The 23,653-nt window shown below is 39.0% G+C and overlaps 1 protein-coding gene across 1 annotated transcript; it reads left to right on the top strand.

Annotated features, from left to right (window-relative positions):
- Nucleotides 1–14,251: 14,251 nt before the first annotated feature.
- LOC139725538 (mitochondrial chaperone BCS1-like) lies at nt 14,252–22,947 on the top strand. The gene is made up of 7 exons (XM_071636623.1): nt 14,252–14,571; nt 15,473–15,612; nt 16,380–16,574; nt 17,888–17,951; nt 18,896–19,065; nt 19,782–19,893; nt 22,546–22,947. The coding sequence occupies exons 1-7, from the start codon at nt 14,252–14,254 to the stop codon at nt 22,799–22,801; spliced, it is 1,257 nt and encodes a 418-aa protein (XP_071492724.1). The 3' UTR covers nt 22,802–22,947.
- Nucleotides 22,948–23,653: the final 706 nt, after the last annotated feature.

Raw genomic sequence — 23,653 nt, 5'->3', positions numbered from 1 at the left:
TCATTGCATGACCCCCCCTCCCCCCCCCCCCCCTTTACCGTCATGAGGTCACCACACGCCCACTATACGTCCAATTGCGTTGTAGGGTAATGGTAGTGAAGTGTGGGGTTTCGAAGATATCTCGCAAATTGAAGTTTTTCAAAGATAACATTTGAGGAATATTTTAGGTGTTCATAAATCTGTTGCTAGTTGCATGGTCTACGGGGAAACAGGGAGATATAAGCTTTCGAATACAGTGAATATGAGAATAATTACTTTTTGGTGTAGTTTACTTACTGGAAAACAAACTAAATTGTCTTGTACAATTTACAGGTTAATTAAGTTGACGCATCATGATGTGAAGAATGCTTTTTGTTCTATAGGTAGATAAAAAAAATTAATCTTATGTATCTGGGGTTTTGGAGGATGTTGGGATAAGCAGGAAATTTTGGATGTCACGTGATTGAAACGTACACTCGATCTTCGGCTGAAAGATTGATAGACAAGTCTGGCTGAGTAATGTAAATGATAACGGGCAGTGTTTGAATTATAGAATCTTTAAAGAATCTTTAGCCTTTGAGCCATATCGTGTTAAATGTGATCGTGAGAATAGTAGAAACTTCTGTAAATTTCGCTGAGGAAGCCATCGTCTCGCCATTCTTAGTGGGCGTTGTGAAGGATTACCGAGGTGTACCTTGTGTAGTGTTGGTTTGATTGGTGATGAGTTTCATTATATGTTCCATTGCGAGTACTTTTCCGAGGAACGGAAAGTTTATATTCCAAAGAAATACATAATTATACCAAATACTTTAAAAATGAATGCGTTATTCAATACATGTACTAAAAATATGAAGGTGCTGTTTAAACTTGCCAAGTTTGTTGAATTGATATTACAGAAGTTTTAGCTCATAATTCTTGTAAAACGTTTATACCTTTTTAACCTCTATGTATATTCATATTATTTAATGTTTGTTATATCCTTGTTGCTTGTAGTATCTCATCTTTTGCGGTTTTTTTTTTTTCAAAACTGCCATTTTGTGATTGTTTTATGCTAAATGTGTTACATTTCTCATACTCCGGAAGGGGTCGAAAGAAATAAAGTTCAGAGTTCAAAGTTGGTCCCTTGTTATACTTCATCAGTCGATTCTAATGTACACTGTTTTATGTCTTCGAACATTTTGAATCATCTTTTTTTTTCTCTCACTCAAACCGATGTAAAGGAAATTCTTTTGAACCCATGCGGTTAGTCTTCGGTTATAAAGAAATACCAGTAAGTGGTAATTTGTTTAAAATATTTCATTTGGTCTCCCCACTAATTGTATCTTTATTTTCTCGTTCATTTCAAGTAAGGCCTATTCCAGACGCCATAAAATATGTCATAGTAATCAGTGGCGGATCGGGGTGGGGGGGGGGTGGCGCAGCCGGCGCACGCCCCCCCCCCCCTTTATTTTTCCCTAAAAACAAAAGAGATAAAAAGAAAAAAAATGAAATGAAACTCGGAAGTGGCACCATAAATATTAGTTGCGCGACCCCCCCCCCCCCCCTACAGAATTCCTGCATCCGCCCCTGGGCCCTGTTTCATAAAGCTGTTCGTAAAGTTACGAACAACTTACGAGCGACTGGTGATCAGTTCTGATGTGCTATACTTATCAGAATTTCCATAATTCAGCACAAGAACTCATCACCAGTCGCTCGTAAGTCGTTCGTAACTTTACGAACAGCTTTATGAAACACCCCACTGGTAATTGCTGTATTTAAAAAGTCTGAAGTAAAGAATTATCGCGATTTGTTTCGTTAATCATTGACGCGTTCCCCAAACCTATACCGTCAATCCCACCGTATCCGGTTCTTACTCGTATAAACCAAGAGTTCTGTGGTATAAACACTACGCGCCCATGAAACTTCCTTTCAACCAACATGCACGACGCATATAAAACTATACAGTAGGCTAAACACGCACATGAATACTGGGCGTGATACAAAATATGGCATTACGCACGTATTTTTCCCCAGCGGGAGACCCGAGAACTATGTAGAGTTGTTTTATTTCTTTTTCTATTTATATGTTTTATCAAATCAAATCAAAATCACATTATTTACACACAATTGGCAACAATTCAAAAAAAGACAAGAGAAACATTTGGGACAATCATACACATAATAACTCTTAACCTATGGAGACACCAGGGTAACTACTTTCCATGTTGACTACATGAGACATCATCATTATTTAAACTCAAAATGAACATGACATACACTGCATGTAATACATTTTGAGTGCGCTGATAGAGAGGTATTACATGTATCAAGGTACTGTCACTAGCAGCATGGATCTTGATAAGTACACTGATCACCAATAGAGTTTATCGAAGTCTCAAAAATCAAACCTCCATTTTTTTAAATGAAAGGGGAGCTTATTTCTTTTCTTAGCCAAATGGTATTCTATTTCTTTCTTTTTTTAAACAAATGATTTAAATACATTTGTACTTGGAATGTTGTTTCTAACAAATAAATGTAAAATATTTTACGCCTAGGGTTGAATACGTTATGAATTTGTCAGATAATACACCAAACAACTTATTGAAATTAGTAAATAAAGTTGTTTTATATATCATTGTAGGTTTGTTGATCGAAAATCTGGCAAAGAACAGCATCATACGTTGCCCTAGTCGTGGATGTATTCTCCGATTGAAAGAAGCAAATTTTTCCGATTGAAAGAAGGAATTTTTATGGAATTTTTATGTATAAGTTGAATACTGGTGATCTTCCTAGTATATTTTCCTCAATGTATGTTAAAAACAGTGATATCCATACTTACCCTACAAGACACAGTGAATCCTATCATTTTTCCCGAGTTCGTTCAGTTTTAGCCCTTAAGACAATTACATCGACCGGCCCTTCTTTCTGGAATGAGTTAGATGCGGTTCGGTTGCAATCAAGTTCTTTAAATCTCAAAGCAAATTTTCTAAAATCCTATGTTTAATTATTTTGCCGTAATCATTTGAAAAATTTCTGCATACTCAAATGATGCCTCGCTCGGATTACTTTATGAGTTTTAGCAACTTGCTACTTTTCTTAGCATTTATACCATAAGTTTAATCATAAACTTCATATTATACTTTGTACATTCCGTAAACTTTATGATATTCTCGATATCTTGTATTTTTGCATGTTACGTCACTTTTGACATTGATACACTGTACTAAAAGCCTATGTTATGTGTTTGGAACCCACATCCTACAAGTTTTGCTTTTTAGTGGGTTCTTCATATTACACGTCAATTATACGTCCTTATACATTTGTGCAATTTTGGTTCAAACTGACCATTGTGTTAAAAACATTTCTTTTTCAAAATCAAATGGAATATAAAACTTGTATGAAATGTGGAATATGGAACATGAATAAAAAGAAAGAAAAAAAAGCAGAGCCTGGAAAAGGGGGGGTCTCAAAGAATTTAAGTCGGATCGATCTTGAATTAAAATCAACTTAAAATTATGTTAGGCTCTGCGTGACTTCTGAACTTTCGTAAAATAATGAAGACTGAAACAAGAAACCAACAGCCTATAATTTCAAGTCAATCCTAAATTTTAAGTTCGACTTTAATTCTTCGTAAAACACCCCTTGATCTCGATTCCATGCTTTGGAGAATTACGTCATGATTATTATCATTTGTGACATTGTAGGTGGTGAAAGGAGCGCTACTGTAAAATGTCAGGAATGAACATTAACCTTATCCCTTTACATTTTCGTGTAAAAAAATAACAATGATAATAATGAGAAGAACAAATCTATACCATCTCAGTAAGTTTTTAGCTATTTTGGGGGTTGCGTAGAATGCAAGCTTGGTTGGATTCAGATCCCTCCTAAGACCAATTATATAGTGGATATGAGATTAGGGTTAAACTGTTAGGGTTGGCATATGGTATTTATATAGGGTTGACATAATTGATAGACTTTAACTTTTAAGGTCAATTAATGTATTACATTTAGGGTTGTTGTTACATTTAGGGTTAGAAAGTGCATTGCATTGAGGATCGATATTATACAATTAGTATTAAAAGGAATTCATTAGTGTCGATATTACGTTAAGGGTGGATTTTACATTTAGGGCTGTCGGTCTCCCGCGGTTATTACATTTATAGGGTTACTAGTATAATGCATACCCATAACATTTAGGGTTGACACGATTATTACATTTAGGGTTAAAATGTGTAACACTTATAAGGTCGATAGTACGTTTCAGGGCGAAAACGTATTAGGCCTTCATTTAGGATTAAAATGTGTAACATTTAGGGTCGACACTATTCGCCATTAAGCTTTAGAACGTATGACATTTAGCGATGATAGATCATAATAAATCATAATTTATAAGCCTTGAAAAGCCTTATTAAAAGCCTTGAAAACACATCTTTTCAGTAGCAACTAGTTCGTAGCTGTATATATAACATTTATCCAATTATACATACTGTCGTACATGTTTTGAATTGATTGTAAGCGCTTTGGGCCTTGTGGGAAAAGCGCACTATAAATAATAATAGTAATAATAATAATAATACCCATCATGAAAATGTTTGCTAAATCACGGAGTATGATTATAGCTTTATCTGCACTGAAAGTCAATGATTTACAATGAAGCACACTAGCAGAGAATTCGGGAAAAAATCTTCGACAATATCTGCAAAAAGCAGATTGTATACTTTACCAAGATGCCAAAATTCCAGACCCTTGAAGATTCCCAGTCCTCAAGTCAAGTTCTGTCAAGGAAGGTCGAAGAAATTATAGCCAGTAGCTGTGGATGATTATCAAGCCAAGCTCAAAAACATCTGTATAGATAGTTAGTGCTTGGTCCCCACCAATATAGTAATATCGACAGTCGGCATGCTTTATGTCTAACTACAGTATACCTGACAAGGCCAAATGGCATCGCTACATACGTGTAGCTGTTATCATGGTTTTATCATGGGCCAATTATTCATACGCTTGAACGCTACCCTGAATTGATGACATACCATGCAAAACAACTCTTCAATCGTTCGTTATAGGGACAATATTGCAATAATATCAACCATACTTTACAGAAGAAAAGAAGCGCCCAACCATCGCACGCTTCCATTCATACTGAAAGGCAAAAAGCTACCTAAGGCTGCGTTCACATAGAAGTATTCGCTATTCGCTATTCGCTATTCGCTATTCGCTATTCGGGCACCCAGTACACCATCACCCGCACCATCAACTCCCTATCCCATGCAGTGAGGATTTCTTCCTCCTACATCCTAGTAATCTTATTAACAATTTCTAAACTGCATCAGAATGTCAGTCTACACGCTTTTTTTTTTTTTTTTTTTTTTTTTTGCTAAAGGGCAAATCCAGACCAAAATTGTCATTATTTCATAAACGAGAGACGGTATACGCTGAGAGAAAATCGAACAAGCTCGATTCCCACTATGCTATACTATTCGCAGCTATTCGGTACTTTCGAATAGTGCCCTTTTATGTGAACCGGTGTTAGAAAATATCGTTCGATTCAAGCTATTCGCGTGCCCTCGAAAACGAGCACCGAATACCCGAATAGTATACTTCTATGTGAACACAGCCGTAGGAACATGCCACCTTTTCTCTTCTTCAGAGAATACACATAGAATACTACAGCTGCGGAGTCAAAGCTTCTCATTTCAACGCTCCTTCCCTCTCCCTCCCTCCCCCCCCCCCTCTCTCTCTCTCTCTCTCTCTGTTTGTCTGTCTGTCTGTTTTTCTAGTCTGTCTGTCTGTCTCTCTCGCTCTCTGCCTCTCACAAGTTTTTTTTTTTTTTTGTAATCGAAGCAGGCATATAATCATTCAACTAGTCAATCGCTTTCATGAACGCAAACAATGCACGCTTCCATGCGATAATCATGTGTGTACAATTTAATTTCATTTCATTTCATTTCCAACAAAAATATAAAGTTCAATATTACGTTTGTAAATACATACGAAACCAATGCAGCTCTTTTTTTAGAATAAAAAGAACATAATATATAGTTTGCAAATGCAATCATGATAGAAAACCTGTAACTGAATTATGATAAGATCAATGATATCGATTATATAAGTTGTCGGAAATGGAGGGAACTGCTGAAAAGCCTATAGCTTATAGAATGCAGTAACCTCCTGAGCAGAAACTAATACATGAAGTAATGGACAAACGAATTTTAAGGCAAATTACCTCAGAAACAGGAGGAACTTAAAGGAAATCATACATATACGCACACCATCGCACACACAAACAGAAACACAGCAGCTCTCTGATAGTGAAGAGAATAGGCCTACGTCGCATTGAAAGAAAATACATGCAGAGGATCAAAGCAGACAGGAAAAGGGACAGAAAGCATGGAAAGAATGGGGCAGGGAGACTCATACACACACACACACATACACACACATATTATGTATATAATATATTATGTATATGATATATATATATATATATATATATATATATATATATATATATATGAGAGAGAGAGAGAGAGAGTCTTGTTTAAGATTGCAGTATATTTTAGTGTAGATTATTATAGAACAATTTGCCTATAAAATGGTATAATTCCAATACACTTCTTGTATTAATTCTTTTCACTGAATAATCATGAACGCGACTGAACCCGAGCGAGCGGAGCTAGCGAGGGGTAGGGGAGGGTGTTGGAGGGGGGTTTCCCCCCTCCCACGGTGAGAACTTTTTACATTTTAATTTTGCAAATGGTGCAATTTGATGCATGTTTTTGCGTGTTTTAACGACGTGAAACAGTCCCACTTGTTGAAGGTAGCAGTATATTTTAGTGTAGATTATTATTGAACAATTTGCCTGTAAAATGATATAATGTAGATACACTTCTTGTATTAATTCTTTTCACTGAATATCACGAACTCGACTGAACCCGAGCGAGCGGAGCGAGCGAGGGGGTAGGGGAGGGTGTGGGAGGGGTGTCCCCCCTCCCACGGTGTGTGAGAGGTGTCCCCCCTCCCACGGTGAGAACTTTTTGCATTTTGATGTTGCAAATGGTGCAATTTGATGCATGTTTTTGCGTGTTTTAACGAGTTGAAACAGTCCTACTTGTTTAAGGTTGCAGTATATTTTAGTGTAGATTATCATTGAACAATTTGCCTATAAAACAGTATAATTTAAACACACTAGTCTTCTTGTATTAATTCTTACACTGAATATCATGAACGCTGTCTGTTCAGCAATCAAACAGAAAAAGCATGCACACGAGGGTGTAGATAGGGGCATATCCCCTCCCACACGAAAGTGATTTTGCGTTTTCAGACCTGAAATTCAGCGATCTGGTGCAAATTTTTGGTGCAAACACTTTTTCATCGAAGTGTTAAAATCACGGAATTTAGCTCTTATTCCGAATGTGCACCATCTGTGCGTATGTATAAAGTCTAGTGAGGTAGAGCTTAGGGGAAGGGGGATTCCCCCTCCCGCTCGCGGAGCTTTTGCGTTTTTAGAATTGAAATAAAGCGATCTTGGTATAGCCACAGTCTACTTCTTTGCATGGCGGGGGGGGGGGGGGGGCGAGCAGGGAGAAGGCGTGGGCGAGTGTTATCTCCACTCTTCCCTTCCGATGGAGCTTTTATCTTTTTAAGGTTGAAATTGAGATATCTTGTATACGCATAATACGCATATTTGATGGAATCAACATTTGGATAATCACAAAAAAAAAACTGATGGGGGGGGGGCTGAGGGAGGAAAGGGTCGACTAAAAGGGGAAATTCCCCTTATACATGAGGGAACCTTCAGTTTTCGGAATAGTGAAAAGTCTTGTGCACTCAGCATTATTCAGAATTTTTTGTAAATCTAAAAAGCGTTCCTAGCTAGGGAAAGAGGCATAGAGGGGGAGGGTTTGGGAGGGGGATACCCCCTCGCAAGCACGAGAGATTTTGCATATTTTGAATTGAAATTCAACGATCTGGTGCACACTTTGAGTGAAATATTCAAAAAAAAAATCTTATTTGATGAAAGGTTGCAAAGGAGACCCGCTTCATGTGCATGCATACATTGTACACGCATTTTTTTCCGCCTCCCAAATCCTCGGTCCAAATCTTAGGGGGGGGGGGGGGGCGATGCGACCGCCCCCATTGCCCCCCCCCCCCCCCCCCCCCCGGCTATTTATACGCCAGTGCACGAGGGAGCTTTTGCATTGTTGGGATTCAAATGAAAATATCTCGTGGACACCTGCCTAATTGAATTTGGGAAATTTTCAAATGGGGGGGGGGGGGGGGGAATTACTCTCGTAATTCTGAAACCAACGTATGCACGTTCGTCCGCGTACTTCAATTTCGTCCGACCCAAAACCACAGAACTCTATCTGAGTTCTGTGCCCAAAACACCCAAAACACTGTTTGTCGCCACTTACGTTAAAATGAAGAAAACTGGCTGAGACAAAAATGGCTGCGCCCAGTGCACTTTCCTACACGTGATTAGGAATCAAGGACCACAGCCGCAAGCTACGCGACGCATCACAGCTGCACAGAGTGCGATGAAAACTTTCCCATCAAAAGAGTTTCCGGCACGAGTTTCTTGTCGAAGCCACGGTAACTTTTTACCATAATACAAGGAATACAAAGTTTGATTTGAATCTACGATAGCGTTTAGGCCTAGGCTAACGTTACTGGTACTGTGTATGACTATAATGAGTAGGGTTGGGGGTACCACGTATCGTCACCCTAAGGATCTGTAGCTTGTTTATTCTAAAAATATAACACAAATCCGCCTAATTCCTACCTCAGATATGCCATAAATACTGCAGTTTTGAATGTCGTGACCGTCTCGTTGACTATGAATCTCCGTTTTAAAATAGCGCAATTTTAGTGCGTGCGTTCCGTTTTCTTCGCGCAGCTAATAAAAGGGAACCTTGCGATCGGCACCCCCTCCCCTCCATATTCTAGGTATAACGCTACACGTGAATTTCACAGCATAGGTAATACACATGAATTTCACCGGCCATAGGTAATACACGTGAATTTCACAGCCATGCGTCGTTACTGAGCGGATGTGTAATTTTTAGCTTGGTTGGTTTGAGTTTGATTTTCGTTTCTTCGTTTTTATCGTCTTTATAGCTAATGACACTTAAACTTAATCCCGCGCGTACCTTTTTGTTCTATACGCAAACAGCCATGATACGCAGGGTGCTGATGGGAAGGTGCCCTGCTGATAGGTGGTGCCCCAACCATACTACATGTATGACCAAGCGTTGTGCACTTGTGGGACCGAACGCGTAATTTTACATGGAGTCACTTTGAAGGGGAAATCCAACGATTTAGCAGGTTAATTCTCACGCCGTATTCAGAGTATGTTGTCTAGTACATAAGGAGTCTGTATCAAGTCTTTGACTGAGGTATTAAAAGGGTGCATATTCTATGTAAAATGGGTAAGTTTTCACGCGCGAACTTAAGTGTACGGAAACACAGTTAACCCCCCTCATACTACTACCACTGGCACTGGTAAAATTTACTATCTGTTTCTAGCATGTCTAATGAATAGTATTGATCATTACCATGATTACACAGGTTCCAGCCCTGTCACTGTAATGTTACACAAGTGTCGCGACAGCGCTTCACATGGCGTCTGAGCTGTCTGGTCGGGCTACGTGTATATGATCAGATGATCAGTGATGATAGGTATCGTACAAAACTTGGACAACATAATTTATACCGCACTCTTTTGCTTGTCTACAGCCCTCCTGTCCTGTCGCTCTGCGCCATACAGAATTCAGAAACTAGATCCCTCTAGCTGTAGTGTAGCAGCATGAGCAGTAATGTAACGTTACTTGTCGTTTTAATAGGCCTAATGACGAATGTTGATTGTTTGATTGTATTGCAGAGATGCCAAGTTTAAAAAAAAATTTACGAGTGAGTGAGATTTTCTTGATTCGGCGTCTCGGCGCACGAGTGTGGGAGGGGGGTGTCCCCCCTGCCACGGTAGGGAGCTTTTTCAATTTTTAACTCATATTGGTGCAGTCTGGTGCATACTAAAGTGACTGTTTTGTACTTATTTGGAAAGACAAAAAGGAAATATAAATTCACCTTCAAGATCAATTGCAACTGTCACTTTAATCCTTTCAGCTATGTCCCGATGCGTGAGGAAAATGGCTGCCATGGGATATGCGTGAGATCATAAGACAGACCCTAAATGTGTGAGTCTCACGCAATGCGCGAGACTTGGTATCTCTGGGTCTGGTATTGTTTGAACTTGTAATGGTAGGTGTCCGACACATACACTAGACACTGTAAACCCTGTACACTGACACGGACAACCTTCTAAATTCATAGCATTGCACGTAAAGAACAAAAATGAGACTATGCACAGGGGTCATGTTGGTTTTTATTCTTCATGGGGATTTAATTCAATGTGAAATATATCCAAATGTTACTGAAAAAAAGCGATATAGCAATAATAAACAATAGTAATAGCAAAACAATGATGGGGTCTACCATATGAATACATGTTGGAAAAGGGCAATTCCGCAGTTAGTAACGTTACATTTTAGGGACATTCTCATGATTTAGATTAGACTCATTTCTCTATCTGTGGATGTGAAGTCTCATTAATGTCATCAGAGATCATTCTAGTGTAGACCTAGAATAGAGCAAAGAATGAAATCATTTCGTGAATTATTTTAGAAGAAAGGTCTGTTTTTAATGCCGGTTTATTAATAGTAACGTTACAAAAAAAGGACATAAAAAATTGATGAGCATCTTTGAACAAAAAGTTTGCTAAAACTGATATAGCTTGAAATATATCAATACTTACTTTTCATTTCTAGCTTTAAGGGCAATATCTACCCCAAATATCCTTTCTCATTATAACTTTGTTTGAAAATTAAGTACAAAAATCATGGTTAGTAACGTTACGGTTAGTAACGTTACAGTTTGTCCAGTGATTTCAGAATTGTGTGTTAACTCAAATCATTACATGTTTCCCCATGAGAATGCACAGTTAAAGCTAAGAAACATCAGATAAGACATGAAACTCTTATTTCAATCATCAAACTCATGCAGTATAGTAACATTGTACTTGTACATGTTAAAAAAGACTAGAAAAAAAGTTTGCATAAATTACAAACTAAAAAAAAGTACCACTTTTAAAGACTAGGTCAAGTGATATCTACAGTTTCATAACTTTGCCAATCATTGTTCATCATGACTCACAGTAATTCACAAAAGCAGCCTGTTTTATTGAGCAAAACAGTTAAAGGACAAGTTCACCTTCATTAACATAAGGATTGAGAGAATGTAGCAATATTAGTAGAACACATCATTGAAAGTTTGACGAAAATCGGACAATCCGTTCAAAAGTTATGAATTTTTGAAGTTTTTGTGCAGTAACCGCTGGATGAGAAGACTACTGCAGTGTGTGAATAACTTAGATGTCACATGCGTACAACAATGTAAGGAAAATATAAAGAGAATTTCACAAAATTTCATCTTTTGAAAAAAGTACACATTCCCCCGACTCGTTACCGACAAATGTTATGGGTAATATTATTCCCCCTGCCTTTAGAAAGAGGCAAGTCAAGTGCTCTTTTGTTATGCGAAAAAAGTGAAAATATGTTGAATTTTCTTTACATTTTCTTTATACTGTTGTACGCATATGACTCACAAGCTGTAGTAGTCTCCTCATCCAGCGGTTCCAACACAAAAATTTTAAAAATTCATAACTTTTGCATCGATTGTCCAATTTTCCTCAAACTTTCACTGATGTGTTCTACTAATATTGCTGCATTCTCTCAATCCTTATGTTTATGAAGGTGAACTTGTCCTTCAATGTATTCCTTATCAAGAGTACCTTTTATAAAGGGGAAAGAAATCAAAGAGCAAAAACTATAATGTATCGGTATGTAGTATGTACAACTGGTGTATGTCCAATTGTGGTGTGCGTAGTCATTGCACAATAGGAATCCAGCATAATGCAATGTTTTATATTACTGTGAAAGTATTTTAAGTCATATGACATTAACTCAAATAATACAGTGTATTAGTTAAATTCATGTTTATTCAAGTCTAGAGACATGTATTTTTTTTTTTTAGACCAGTTTGAATGTCTAATCTCTGCATTGTTCTGAAAACAAAAGTCTGTTCGCTGTACCTGAAGCGTAATTACATAACCCCGACAAACCATTGTATGATAATTTCAAATTGGGACAGAAAATTTGAAGTGATAGCCTCAATTGTTTTTAACACTACTTTCCACACAAAATGCTCTGCTGGCCCACAGATTCCATCAATTGCCCCTTCCCATGGGAACTGGTAAAAAAAAAATCGCTCAATGTGCACCTTGTGAGCCTTCTGTAGTGATGCGAATGCTGTAGACCCCGCCCCCCAACATTTCCCGCCATGATTCCGCCACAGATTTTGCCACATTGTGTCATTACTTTTTTCATTGAAGTCTCCCGCATATTTTGAGACCAAATTTGCGACATCCAGGTACACCGTTCTGCAGTTATGTAATGTTTTGCATTATTATGCATGTCGACCTGAAAACAGCTCAAATTCATGATATCGTGTGCAAATCCAATGCAAATTGTGTTTTTTCGTTAATTTGATATTAATTAGATTGTTTCAACCTTTGACTAGTGAAATTAATCAATTGTTATGTAGATAAGCTTGAAAAAGTGCCTGCAACAAATTTTGGCCAAAAAAACCCAATTATAGAAAACAAAAGGTAAAAAAACATTAAAATACATAAGAAATTAACAAAACAATAAAAAACAAAAGAAACTGATTTTGATTTTGCTATTTTTTTTTGCAAGAAAATTGTTTGATGTGTCTTGAGGAACTCTTACACAAAAATTTAGCAATCCTTCAGTCTTTTTTTATGGAGTTATAGGTGAAAATATGATTTCATGCATAAATTTGCATAATTAATTTACTAAAAAAAAAAGCCAATATCTTTTTACTGTATGACCACGTAATCTTGTAGTTGACATCTGGCTCTATCATCAGGCAAAATTTCGCCAGACCAGGACCTGTCCATTGGAGTCTTTTTCACTCATTTCATGGTTAGTAACGTTACAATACACACAGGCTGTGGTTAGTAATGTTACGTGGTTAGTAACGTTACACATTTTGACTGCTGTTATTTCTAACTTCTATAATGATTAGTAATACTTATTTTTATATTTCAGTTAGTCATTGGACACAGCAGGAAAAATTGAAATATTATCATTCATAGACACTTTATACTCTCTGGAGGTAAATAATTTCACTTTTTGGTATGTAACGTTACATGACTGTCCGATGGTTGGGGAAATGCACACATGTTTGCATTTCGAAGACATGTAAGTTGATTTTACTTAATCTATCCATGAAAGCACTGCATTGCCTCTATGAATTCAATATTTGTGGCTAGAAAATGGCATTTAACTTGACTAGCTATCTTCTTTGCCATTATGGAGATTTTGCTGATGAAATTCAATCTGAAAGATTACTTGTTCAAAATTGGTGAATTCAATACCTAAAACTATCAAGATACCCTGAAAAATAATTTTTCCTGAATTATCTATGTATTCTCTCTGAAGTCAAACACAAAAATCAAGGAAAAAACCAAACTGAAATTTTATGGTCATGTCCCTCTAACTGCGGAATTGCCCAAAAGCATTATGTGCTCTTCACACGTATTGGAATAGAAGATTGGGGTGTCGGTTTCAAAGTACTACAAAGTGTTAAAAAAATGGGGAATAAAATATGTTAGGTTTAAGTTTTTTGCTAGTATGCACCAGATTGCAAAATTTACAGCTGTAAAATGCTTACGTTCTTTCCATAGCGGGGGAACACCCCCAAGCACACACCCTCTTCCCACTCAGTCGCTTCAAGCTTTGCTCCTGTAGGCAGTGCTGACTTGGTGCAACATCTCATGTATACTTGCTCTCTGACCTTAACATCATTATGTTTGTTGTTTCTCAACTTGCAGGGGCAAATCCAGGAATTCTGTAAAGAGGGGACACATGTGCCCGCCTCCATTTTTTCTTTTTGTTTCTTTTGCTTTAACAAAGAAATAAAGGGGGGCATGAGCCTGGTGCGCCCCCTCCTGGATCCGCCACTGACTTAGATGTAGTATGTTTGATTATTTTGCTGCTGTGCTTTTCCCTTCTTTAATATGTGTTTAATTTGTCTGTTTGTCTGTAGAGATCCAGACAGCAGGCTCTCAGCATCATAGAATTTTGCACATCTATGAATGCTGGCCTGAGGGGATCAGCATTTATACCGATCATTTGGATTACATCTGACATGCAGAATGGGTGTCAGTGACTTCATAACCACTTTAAAGGACAACCCATACTTTGGGGCGGGATTCGGTCTCGTTGGAGTGGGGGCGCTGATGGCTGTGGCCAAGAAGGGCATGCAGTATGGCAGCATCGCAGCACGACGCCACCTCTTGATGACCTTGGAGGTTCCGAGCAAGGACAAGAGCTACCACTGGCTCCTGCAGTGGATCACGCAGAACGCTCGTCACGCCCAGCACCTCAGCGTGGAGACCACCTTCACACAGAGCGAGAGCGGAAAGATCGACACCCAGTTTGACTTTGTGCCCAGTCCAGGGAACCACTATCTCAGGTAGAGGCATCCCTCACTCATCAAAAAGAAAAAAGAAAAAAAGTAAATTCCCTGTCGACAAAGCATCAGGGTCCATAGTTCTTCAAGGATATACAAATTGTAGACTCAGCATAGTTCTTCAAGGAAATTTAGCGAGTAAGCACATGGACACCTTCAATTCAGTTTTTGAAAATGTACACGAGATGAGAGACCATGAGAGACCATATCTAGTCAGATTGTTGTCATGAATTGATAGTCTGTTGCATCTTTGTTTTTGAAATTAATTCAGGAAAGATCACTGTATTTTAAGAGAATGTTTTGTGGTTTCATTTGCTGAAGTAGTAAAATGCTAGAAGTAGAAGAAAAAGCAAACTTTTTTCTACTTTCAAAGCAGAAGACTTCACCAATCGTTATAAAAAACAACAACAACAACAACAAGAACAACAAAAACTGCAGTCTTTTCCGGACCCCGTTTCATAAAACTTGTTATCACTGACAAGTTGTCATAGTCGTTATAAGCTACTGAAATCCTTGCATCTGATTGGCTGAGAGCAAATTTGTCACAGAAATGTAGCAGTTGTCACTGATAATACGTTTTATGAAACGGGACACAGGTTTTTCTGAAGTTGTGTATTATACTAGTAAGTGGTGAAATAGTACAGGAAGAGGCAGATGGTAAGTTCTTGGAAAACTTCCAGAAAACACTGCTGATGTACACATCTTGTAATGATGGAATCGTAGTGATTTCAGACAGAAAAAGTATCACAACCAAACCATTATCCACATTCACAAATGTTTGGGCAGACTTCTTAATCTTGTCATAAGATTATGTTGGATGAAAAGTGTGAACAACAGAGCTTTGAGATATTTTTCTCGCAATCTTGGTTTCCATGCTGTGGATGTGCATCTCCTTCTCCGTCAGGTATAAAAACACGTGGATCTTTGTCGAGAGAAATCGGGAGAAGCAGATGGTGGATCTTCATTCGGGCACGCCGTGGGAGACGGTCACTCTCACAGCAGTTGGGCGCAACAAGGAGCTCTTCTACGAGATCCTCAACCAAGGTAGAAGGAGATACTGCATGCTGACACTTCCTAGTCATCAATATTTTCATATTCTTATGAATCTGAAAAGTGAATTTTGACTCACATCATGCAATGTTTCACCAGCGTCTTCTGCCGTATATTCCAGTGGAAGAATGGTCCTCATAGGAATGAAGTTGTGCAGAAAGTTCATGCACTAATGCACTTTCAGTGCTTGAAAGACGGCTTGGAATCCCCCAAATTATCAGGTTTCAGCATGTGATGGGTTGAGACAAAGGCCCTGCTTTCTGTTGAGACTGGGTTCATCCACTCGCTCCCAAATGGATTCCTCAACACCTCACTCAAACTAATATGCCTTTCTGTCAAGTGCAACCAAGTCTGTGCTGTAAAAGGAATAATTAGACTCTTGGAAGTGTGTGTTCCCATTCCGAGCCGTCTTTCAAGCACTGAAAGTGCGTTAGTGCAAGAACTTCCTGCGCAACTTTACATATATGAGGATTATTCTTCCACAGGGAAGATGCCAGGAAAGGGTAATTGTTAATTGATGAAACATCACATGACCAGAGTTCAAATCTAGTTTTCTGATTCATAAGAATTTGTAGGATACACTTTGACCGGATGAATAATGACCGCCATCAGTTCACCACTGACAATGTGTACCCTAGAAGTTGCGATGGTAATGAGAGAAATAATTGTGAAAGATGCAAACCACAGACCACGACGATGTTACTTTTTACCTGAATATAACTCTTTTTTTAAAACTCTGTTCTTCCTCTTTCTTGCCCCAGCTAGAGAGATGGCTCTCCAGAAACAAGAGGGTAAGACCATCATGTACACGGCGATGGGGGCTGAATGGAGGCAGTTTGGGTACCCCCGAAAGAGACGGCCCATCAACTCTGTCATCCTCGACCGCGGCATCTCAGACAGCATCCTAAGAGATGTGAAGGAATTCATCAACAACCCAAAGTGGTATTTTGACCGAGGTGAGGGTGAAAACACAAGTGGTTTTCTTATTAGCCCAGATACAAAATGAAAAGGAGATTAATAATTAGCATATTTACTGCCAGGTAATCAAAATGGGCATGACATTATAGCAACAAATGGATGAGGGAGTGTGTTACACAGGTGCTTGGCTATCTGCAAGAAATTTTCTGTCATGTACTCGTACCTCTTGTAACAATGTTGAATATTTCTACGAGTGTCAGATGTGCGTGTTCGTTGAAATTGTACCAGTGATGGCAAATTGTGTCACTTTCCCTTTTGACAGCAGTAATGACTGTGTGTTAAAACTCAGATATCATATGCATTGAGTTCAATGGAAATACTTAGAAGCCATTCAAAGTGCTATGAAGGGATCAGGGAGTAATAAACTTCTCTCCTGACAAATGAAATACGGCATATTGCAAAGGGATGCCATGCTGCTACATACCTTACTGTGTTTTTACCACTTTAATTATCAAGGTTATAATCATTTGTGCTTGACTTCAAGGCCTGTATTTACAAAAGTAGTTTTGATTTTAGTCTGTGGAATATGCAAATTTCATCTGTGTGAAATATGTGTCACTGATGTCATATAATTATCAACAGACATCCAGTGATAAACACTCATCACTACTCGCTTGTAAAAGATATGCTTATTTCCTGCTTGTTTTAGTCCATGGACTTAATATAAACCTTGGATTTGATTTAAACTGCCTTTGTGCATTCCAGCAAAGATGTTTGGCACAAATTAATTCTTTACAGTCCCCAGACCAGAGATATGCAGTCACTTTGCTGTTGTCAGTAGAACCCAGTGTGTGGAAGTAAACCTAGACCCCGTTTACAGTGAGTGAAAAGGCCGGGCTCAGGCCGAGCTCAGCCCGGCCTTCCTTTCACTGTAAACGCTCAAAAGGCCAAATGCGGTACCAAAAACGGCCGCGCATTTGGCCAAGCTCTGGGGGTAGTCTCGGCCCGGGCTCGGCCCGGGCTCGGCCCGGGCTCGGCCTGGCCGTTTTTCACTGTAAACGCAAACTGGGCCAAATGCGGTACCAATAATAACTGTTTGTTTACAAGCAGAGCGCCACTACGACAAAATATTAAAAGGTTTGAATTGCAAACCCGGGCCGAGCCCTCCACTATAAACGGACAGAATTGCGGGGCCGAGTGCTGCAATTGAGGCCGGGCTCAACCTGGGCGCAGTCCGGGCTCGGCCGGGGCTCGGCCCAGCCCTGCACTGTAAACGGGGTCCTAGGTTATCTGTTGATGTGTCTTCTATACTATTTCTTATCTTTTTTTTTTTCTTATCATTTTGCCACAGGAATCCCATATAGAAGAGGATATCTCCTCTATGGACCTCCTGGCTGTGGTAAAAGTAGTTTCATGTTAGTATCTTCTTTGTCTGAAAGCTACTGTATATGCCATATATTACTGTATACGCTGTTATTTTTGTGTACAGATATTTTTGTGAATGAAGAAGTTGTAGACATTTTCATGAGATGTTGTTTTTGCAAATTGATGCCAACGTGAACGTAAATGCCCTATCACCCAAGTGCATTGAGACATTTTCGCATGTTGTTAAATTTGCGATCCAACTGGCTCGCGAAATTCGCCAAAAAAGAAACCCTCATGAAAATTACAGCTTATACAGTATACGAATATGTTTCACAAATATAGAATTAGAAGACAATTTTGTGAGTGGTTGAATTTGTCATTTGAATTTGTCATTGAGAACCAAATGATGGAATAAGATATAAGTATTATCCCACTTCAGGACAGAAGTTTGTGATTTCCTACTGAGGATTACAAAATAAAAGTACATTTGTCTACAGGAGGCAATATTTTTCAAACTAATTTCGTGAATACCAGTCGACTCACAAAATTCATAAAATGAAACACTGTGAGAAATTCTGCTCATAGACTGTGTTATTTAGTGGTGTTCTTATCAATAAGTTAGTATTTTTCATCTGTAGATATATGTGATAAAACATACTTTACCTTACAGTGTTCATTTCTTCTGCTACTTCTCAACCAGACTGATGTTATCTATGGACTATCCATTCAAAGAAGAAAAAAGTCTGAATGCCATATTCTTTGCTGAAGTTGTTTAATGTACAGAAGTGTATCTTAAATGCACTCAAAATAATTGATGTTGACATTTTTGTTATCTCAGTTCAACTTTATGTCAGCATGCAATATGCTGCTTGAAAATTTTGCCTTTTGTTATTGAGGCCTTATGAAAGTTTACAGGTATTTTAGGTTGTTGCCATAGACTGTATATTGTTTCCTGATGATAATTTTGTTTCTGTGGAATACCTCCATATGTTAGCATGGCTCTGGCAGGCGAGTTGCAGTACAGCATCTGTATGATGAACCTCAGCGAGCGAAGCCTCTCCGACGACCGCCTCAACCACCTCATGAACGTCGCTCCTCAACAGAGTATTATCCTTCTAGAGGACATCGACGCTGCGTTTGTCAGCAGGGAAGAGGCCGAAGACCGTAAGCACTGACCAGGCCCTACATTTCGTTTTGGCTAGACGCAGTACAGAATCAAAGTGGATATAGTAATTGTGGATTGCTTGAAGGGAAATTCCATCCTGATATCATGTGGCTTTGTATGAAAACAGGAAAATCAGTGAAGTAGATCACTGAAAATTTGGGGAGAAAATTGGACAATTAAAAGAGTCATGACTTAAAAATTTTGCAAATAAGACAAAGTGACAACTCTGTGTGACATAGACATTGAGCAGCTTTTCGTTCAGTTTGTGCACAAAAATTCACTAACTTTTATTTTTCTCCAAACAACTTTTTTTTTCGTACTTGTTCTTGGTATATAATAAGAGTAATATTTTTTGTATACCTTTCTCAGTGAATAATTTCTGCCTGTGCCAAAATATGAGAGAAAAACAAAAATTAGTGAAATTTTGTGTACAAAACAAATGGAGAGCTGCTCAGTACCTGAGTTACACAGTGCTGCCATTTTGTCTTACACTCTAAACTTTTACAATTTATGATCTTTTTTTCGCATCCTATATCCACCTCAAATTCTACTCTGATTGTTTTTTTTTTCAATACAAACCAAAGTAATAATCAGGATAGAATGTCCCTTTCACTTGTAGAAAACATGAAAGCTTTGTTTGCATTCAACGGCAGTCACATTTTGTATAGCGAGAGCATAATTTTTTGGGTTTTTTTTTTTGTTTTTTGTTTCTCAGCTCGCTACCAGGGAATGAGCAGAGTTACACTGAGTGGTTTGCTGAATACACTGGACGGTGTGGCATCGACTGAGGCCAGAATAGTCTTCATGACCACAAACTACCTCGAGAGGTCAGTGGAATCTTAACAATGTCCGGTGCAACTGAACAAAATGTTGTCAGTGCCTTTAAATCAGAAAGAATCTTTCCTATTTCTATTCTGCAGAGTTTCCAAGGAGCCTTACTAATGTGAGATTGCCAAGTTTGTGTGGAGCCACCATTCATTAGGGGAGTACAGTGCGCTGTCGTTATAACGAATACGATTATTATACAAATGATGCACAGGATAGAGTGCGTTAGTAGAGGCGTAGCGCACTCGAGGGTATTTACAATTGTGGAGCATGCACGAGGCGAAGCCGAGTGCATGTTGCACTACATTGTAAATACCCGAGAGTGAGCTGCATCTCCACTTAAGCCACGAAATAATCCTGTGCATCATTTGTTTTATAAAATGGGTCGAAAATTCAAAAACTAACAGCATTTTTCAGCATTTTTCACGTACCTCTGTGGGTCAAGACGTCTGAAGATGTTCGTCCCAAACATTTACGCATGTCGCTCTCGGAAATCCCACACATATAAGTATGATGGGGGTTGGGTTTCCGGACACTTAAGTTCCCGCATGAAAACTTACTTATTTTACATAGAATATGCACCCTTTACCTTAAAGACTTGATGTAGACTCCTCATATAGGCCTACTAGACAACATACTCTGAAAACGGCATGAGAATTAACCTGCTAAATCGTTGGACTTGTCCTTCATAGTGACTCCATGTACGCGTCCGGTCCCACAACGCTTGGTCTACTGTACTGTACGTATAAGAGTATACGTACACCACACATGTTATGCACAAGAGAAGAAAGGCCGGCCGGCCGGCAGCCTGAACTAGAAGTTGTTTACAGGATTGACAGCGCGTATGCATGCAATTCAAAGGAGCCGCCGCGCGCACAGACGATCGGCAATAGGATTTAACACGCAGTGCGATGGGACTAGAATAACCAAAGCACACGTGACTCATTTCAGCACTTCCTATTGGCTACATTCTTGAACCCATTTTATAATACAAAATATCGGTTACAACAAAGTGAAAGTTCAGGCTGTAACATTATCTACTCTATGTTTTTTATTGTTTATTTGTTCAATTATAATGAAATTTTGGTATAATGAAAGAAAACTGCTGGTCCTGAGGACTTTGTTATAACAGGAGTCCACTGTAGAAGGGTCACAGTGTACTCGGACCTGCCCAAAATAAGGACATTTTTTGCATGTATAAACAATGGATAATAGATTGAATTAGTATATGACAACCACTTGGGCTTTGTTGAGGAGTGCCACTTGTTCTGTGGTGACCCATGAAGGCTGGTAGTATTGCATGGACATATCAAAAATGGGATTTAACCCTAACTAGGCCGGGGGGGGGGGGGCTCCGAGGCCCCCCCCCCCCTCGACGTTCCGCGCGATGTATCGCAATTGCAAAAAGTTATCGCCGCGACGTTTCATGACTTTTTTTTTTCGAGTCTCGCGCATCTTTTGACACCAAATTTGCGACGCCCGGGCGCGCAGTTCCGAAGTTACGCATAAATATGTACATGCATGTCAGACCAAAAATTGCTCAAAAACGTGAATTCGTGTACAATTTCAATGCAAACTGTGCTTGCAGGCAAATTTCATAAAAGCATAATTATTTTGGTGTTTTATTGATTAAAATCAATGAATAACATATTTTCTTGTTTGGAACGATGTCGCGAACAAATTTCATCGAAAAAAACAATGAAAAACATAAAATCGAAAAACAAAGAAATACATAAGAAATTCAAAAAAACAATAAAATACTTAAGAATTTTTTCTGATATCACAATCTTTTTTCATTACATTTACTAGGGACACTGAAAAGAATATTTACACAAAAATTAAGCCTGTTTTGAGTTTTATTTTGTGATTTATACCAAATAGTCTGATTTCATGCATCATTATGCATAAGTTAGCATAATTTAGCATAAGTGATAATTTTTTGAAAAATTAACTTCATGGTATTTTAGATTACATCATAGGCAATGTGTGTGCCAATTTTCGTCGCGACCGCGCGGTCGACGGCCGAGATCTGGAGGGGGGGCCTGGGAGGCCCCCCCCCCCCCCCCCCCCCCCCCGGCTCTATCAACTACCTAAATAGCCCGGCCTAGTTAGGGTTAATGGACAATTCCAGACCAGTAGAAAATTGTCAGAAAAGGAAAATCTAACAAGCACAACAATACACATTTGATCAAAATGTGATAAGAATTAGGGAAGTTCTGAAATTGTGAAGTTTTGCTAATCATCACAAAAACAGTTCCTGAACAGTTGATATGCAAATGAGTAAGTTGAAGATGTTATCGCCTCACAATTTGCCATATAGTTAGAGATTACAGTTCTTAGAGATTGTCAAACTGACCCAGTGTTGCATCTAAGGCATGACCCATTCACACTCTTTCTATGCAAATTGCTTGCCCCTTTTAAATGAATATGCACCTCCCTTTCCCATCCTTGTTGGTAACCGATTCAAAAGCCTTCCAGATTGATGGCCCTTTACTGTCAAAACATGTTTTGTACTTCACTGCAAGTACCAAGCCTTTTTCATTTTCTTATTGTAGAGTTTCAAAGAGTCACGATCAGGAAGAGGAACACCTGTTGTCCTTTCACTCATCAAATTTTCCATCGCATTTTTTTCCATTTCTATCGGCGATCCTCAGACTCGACCCAGCACTCATTCGGCCTGGCCGAGTGGACCTCAAGCAGCTGATTGGTCACGCCACAGAACACCAGCTGGTCCAGATGTACTCGCGCTTCTACCCGGAGCTCGCGGCAGAGCACGCCGAGGAGTTTGCCGGGAGGGCCCTCTCACGCAATCGGCCAATCAGCATCGCTGCTGTCCAGGGCTTCTTCATGGTGCACAAGAACGACGGACTCGCAGTCATCGAACACCTGGACGATCTGTGGAAACGGTGATGATGGGATATCTGTGCTTCGAGCACAGAGGACAAGACCCAAGTCACATGGTGTGTCATAAAATTGACAGCAGAGAATCTCTAGAGAAATACCGAGTGGATGTTGTGTCACATGACATAATGTCAAGGTGGAGAATCTCCTCTGAAATACCAAGTTGCCATCATATTACATGGATGGAGTGGAAGATGAAGCTTGTTGACATCATATGGTATGATGAGAGAATAAGATCTGCAGAGCTCCAATCTCTAGTGAGATGGCAATTTGATGTCATATGACATAGCATGAGAGTAGGGACATACATCTCCTCCAGGAAAGTATTAAATTTATATTACTTGACATGGCTGGGTGGTTGAAGCGAAGTACCTTCAGAAAGCCTGTTTTTTGTGACAAAGTAACAAAGGTAATAGTGTTATCTACTTTGACTCGTGGTACGTGTGTCAACCACTGGATAGAATCTGGCTATCACTCCAGAACTGGTTGTAGATGCCCAAATCAATAGCAGCAACATTAGCACCAGTGTGTTACCGTCTAGCTTGCAGCAAGAATGCCATCTCTGGCAGTGCAGACACAGAGCAACTATAGTTTAAGTGCATTAGTCTCTGATTGGAACTTCTTGAAGAAAGAAACAGAAAAAAAAAGTGCTGCTGACAGCAGATCAAGGCCATAGGCATGTATTTGTGAAGATTGTTTAATCCAAAACTATGGTCTTGTTGTAGTTCATTTACTAAAATAAGCATGAAAAAGGCGGCCATTATATAAGCATGTGTCATCGTGTGGTTATCTCTGAATGTCTGTTGGTGTGCGTGATCTGTCACACACATTCACGCTAAAGGAAATTTGCATGAGCCATGT

This window comes from Diadema antillarum, unplaced genomic scaffold, assembly GCF_040938485.1.
Source record: "Diadema antillarum isolate AM-2024a unplaced genomic scaffold, OU_Dant_1.0 seq00000049_RagTag, whole genome shotgun sequence".
Lineage (NCBI taxonomy): Eukaryota > Metazoa > Echinodermata > Echinoidea > Diadematoida > Diadematidae > Diadema > Diadema antillarum.
The sequence above is the reverse complement of the archived record's forward strand: the minus strand, read 5'-3'. Positions and strand labels throughout refer to the sequence as shown.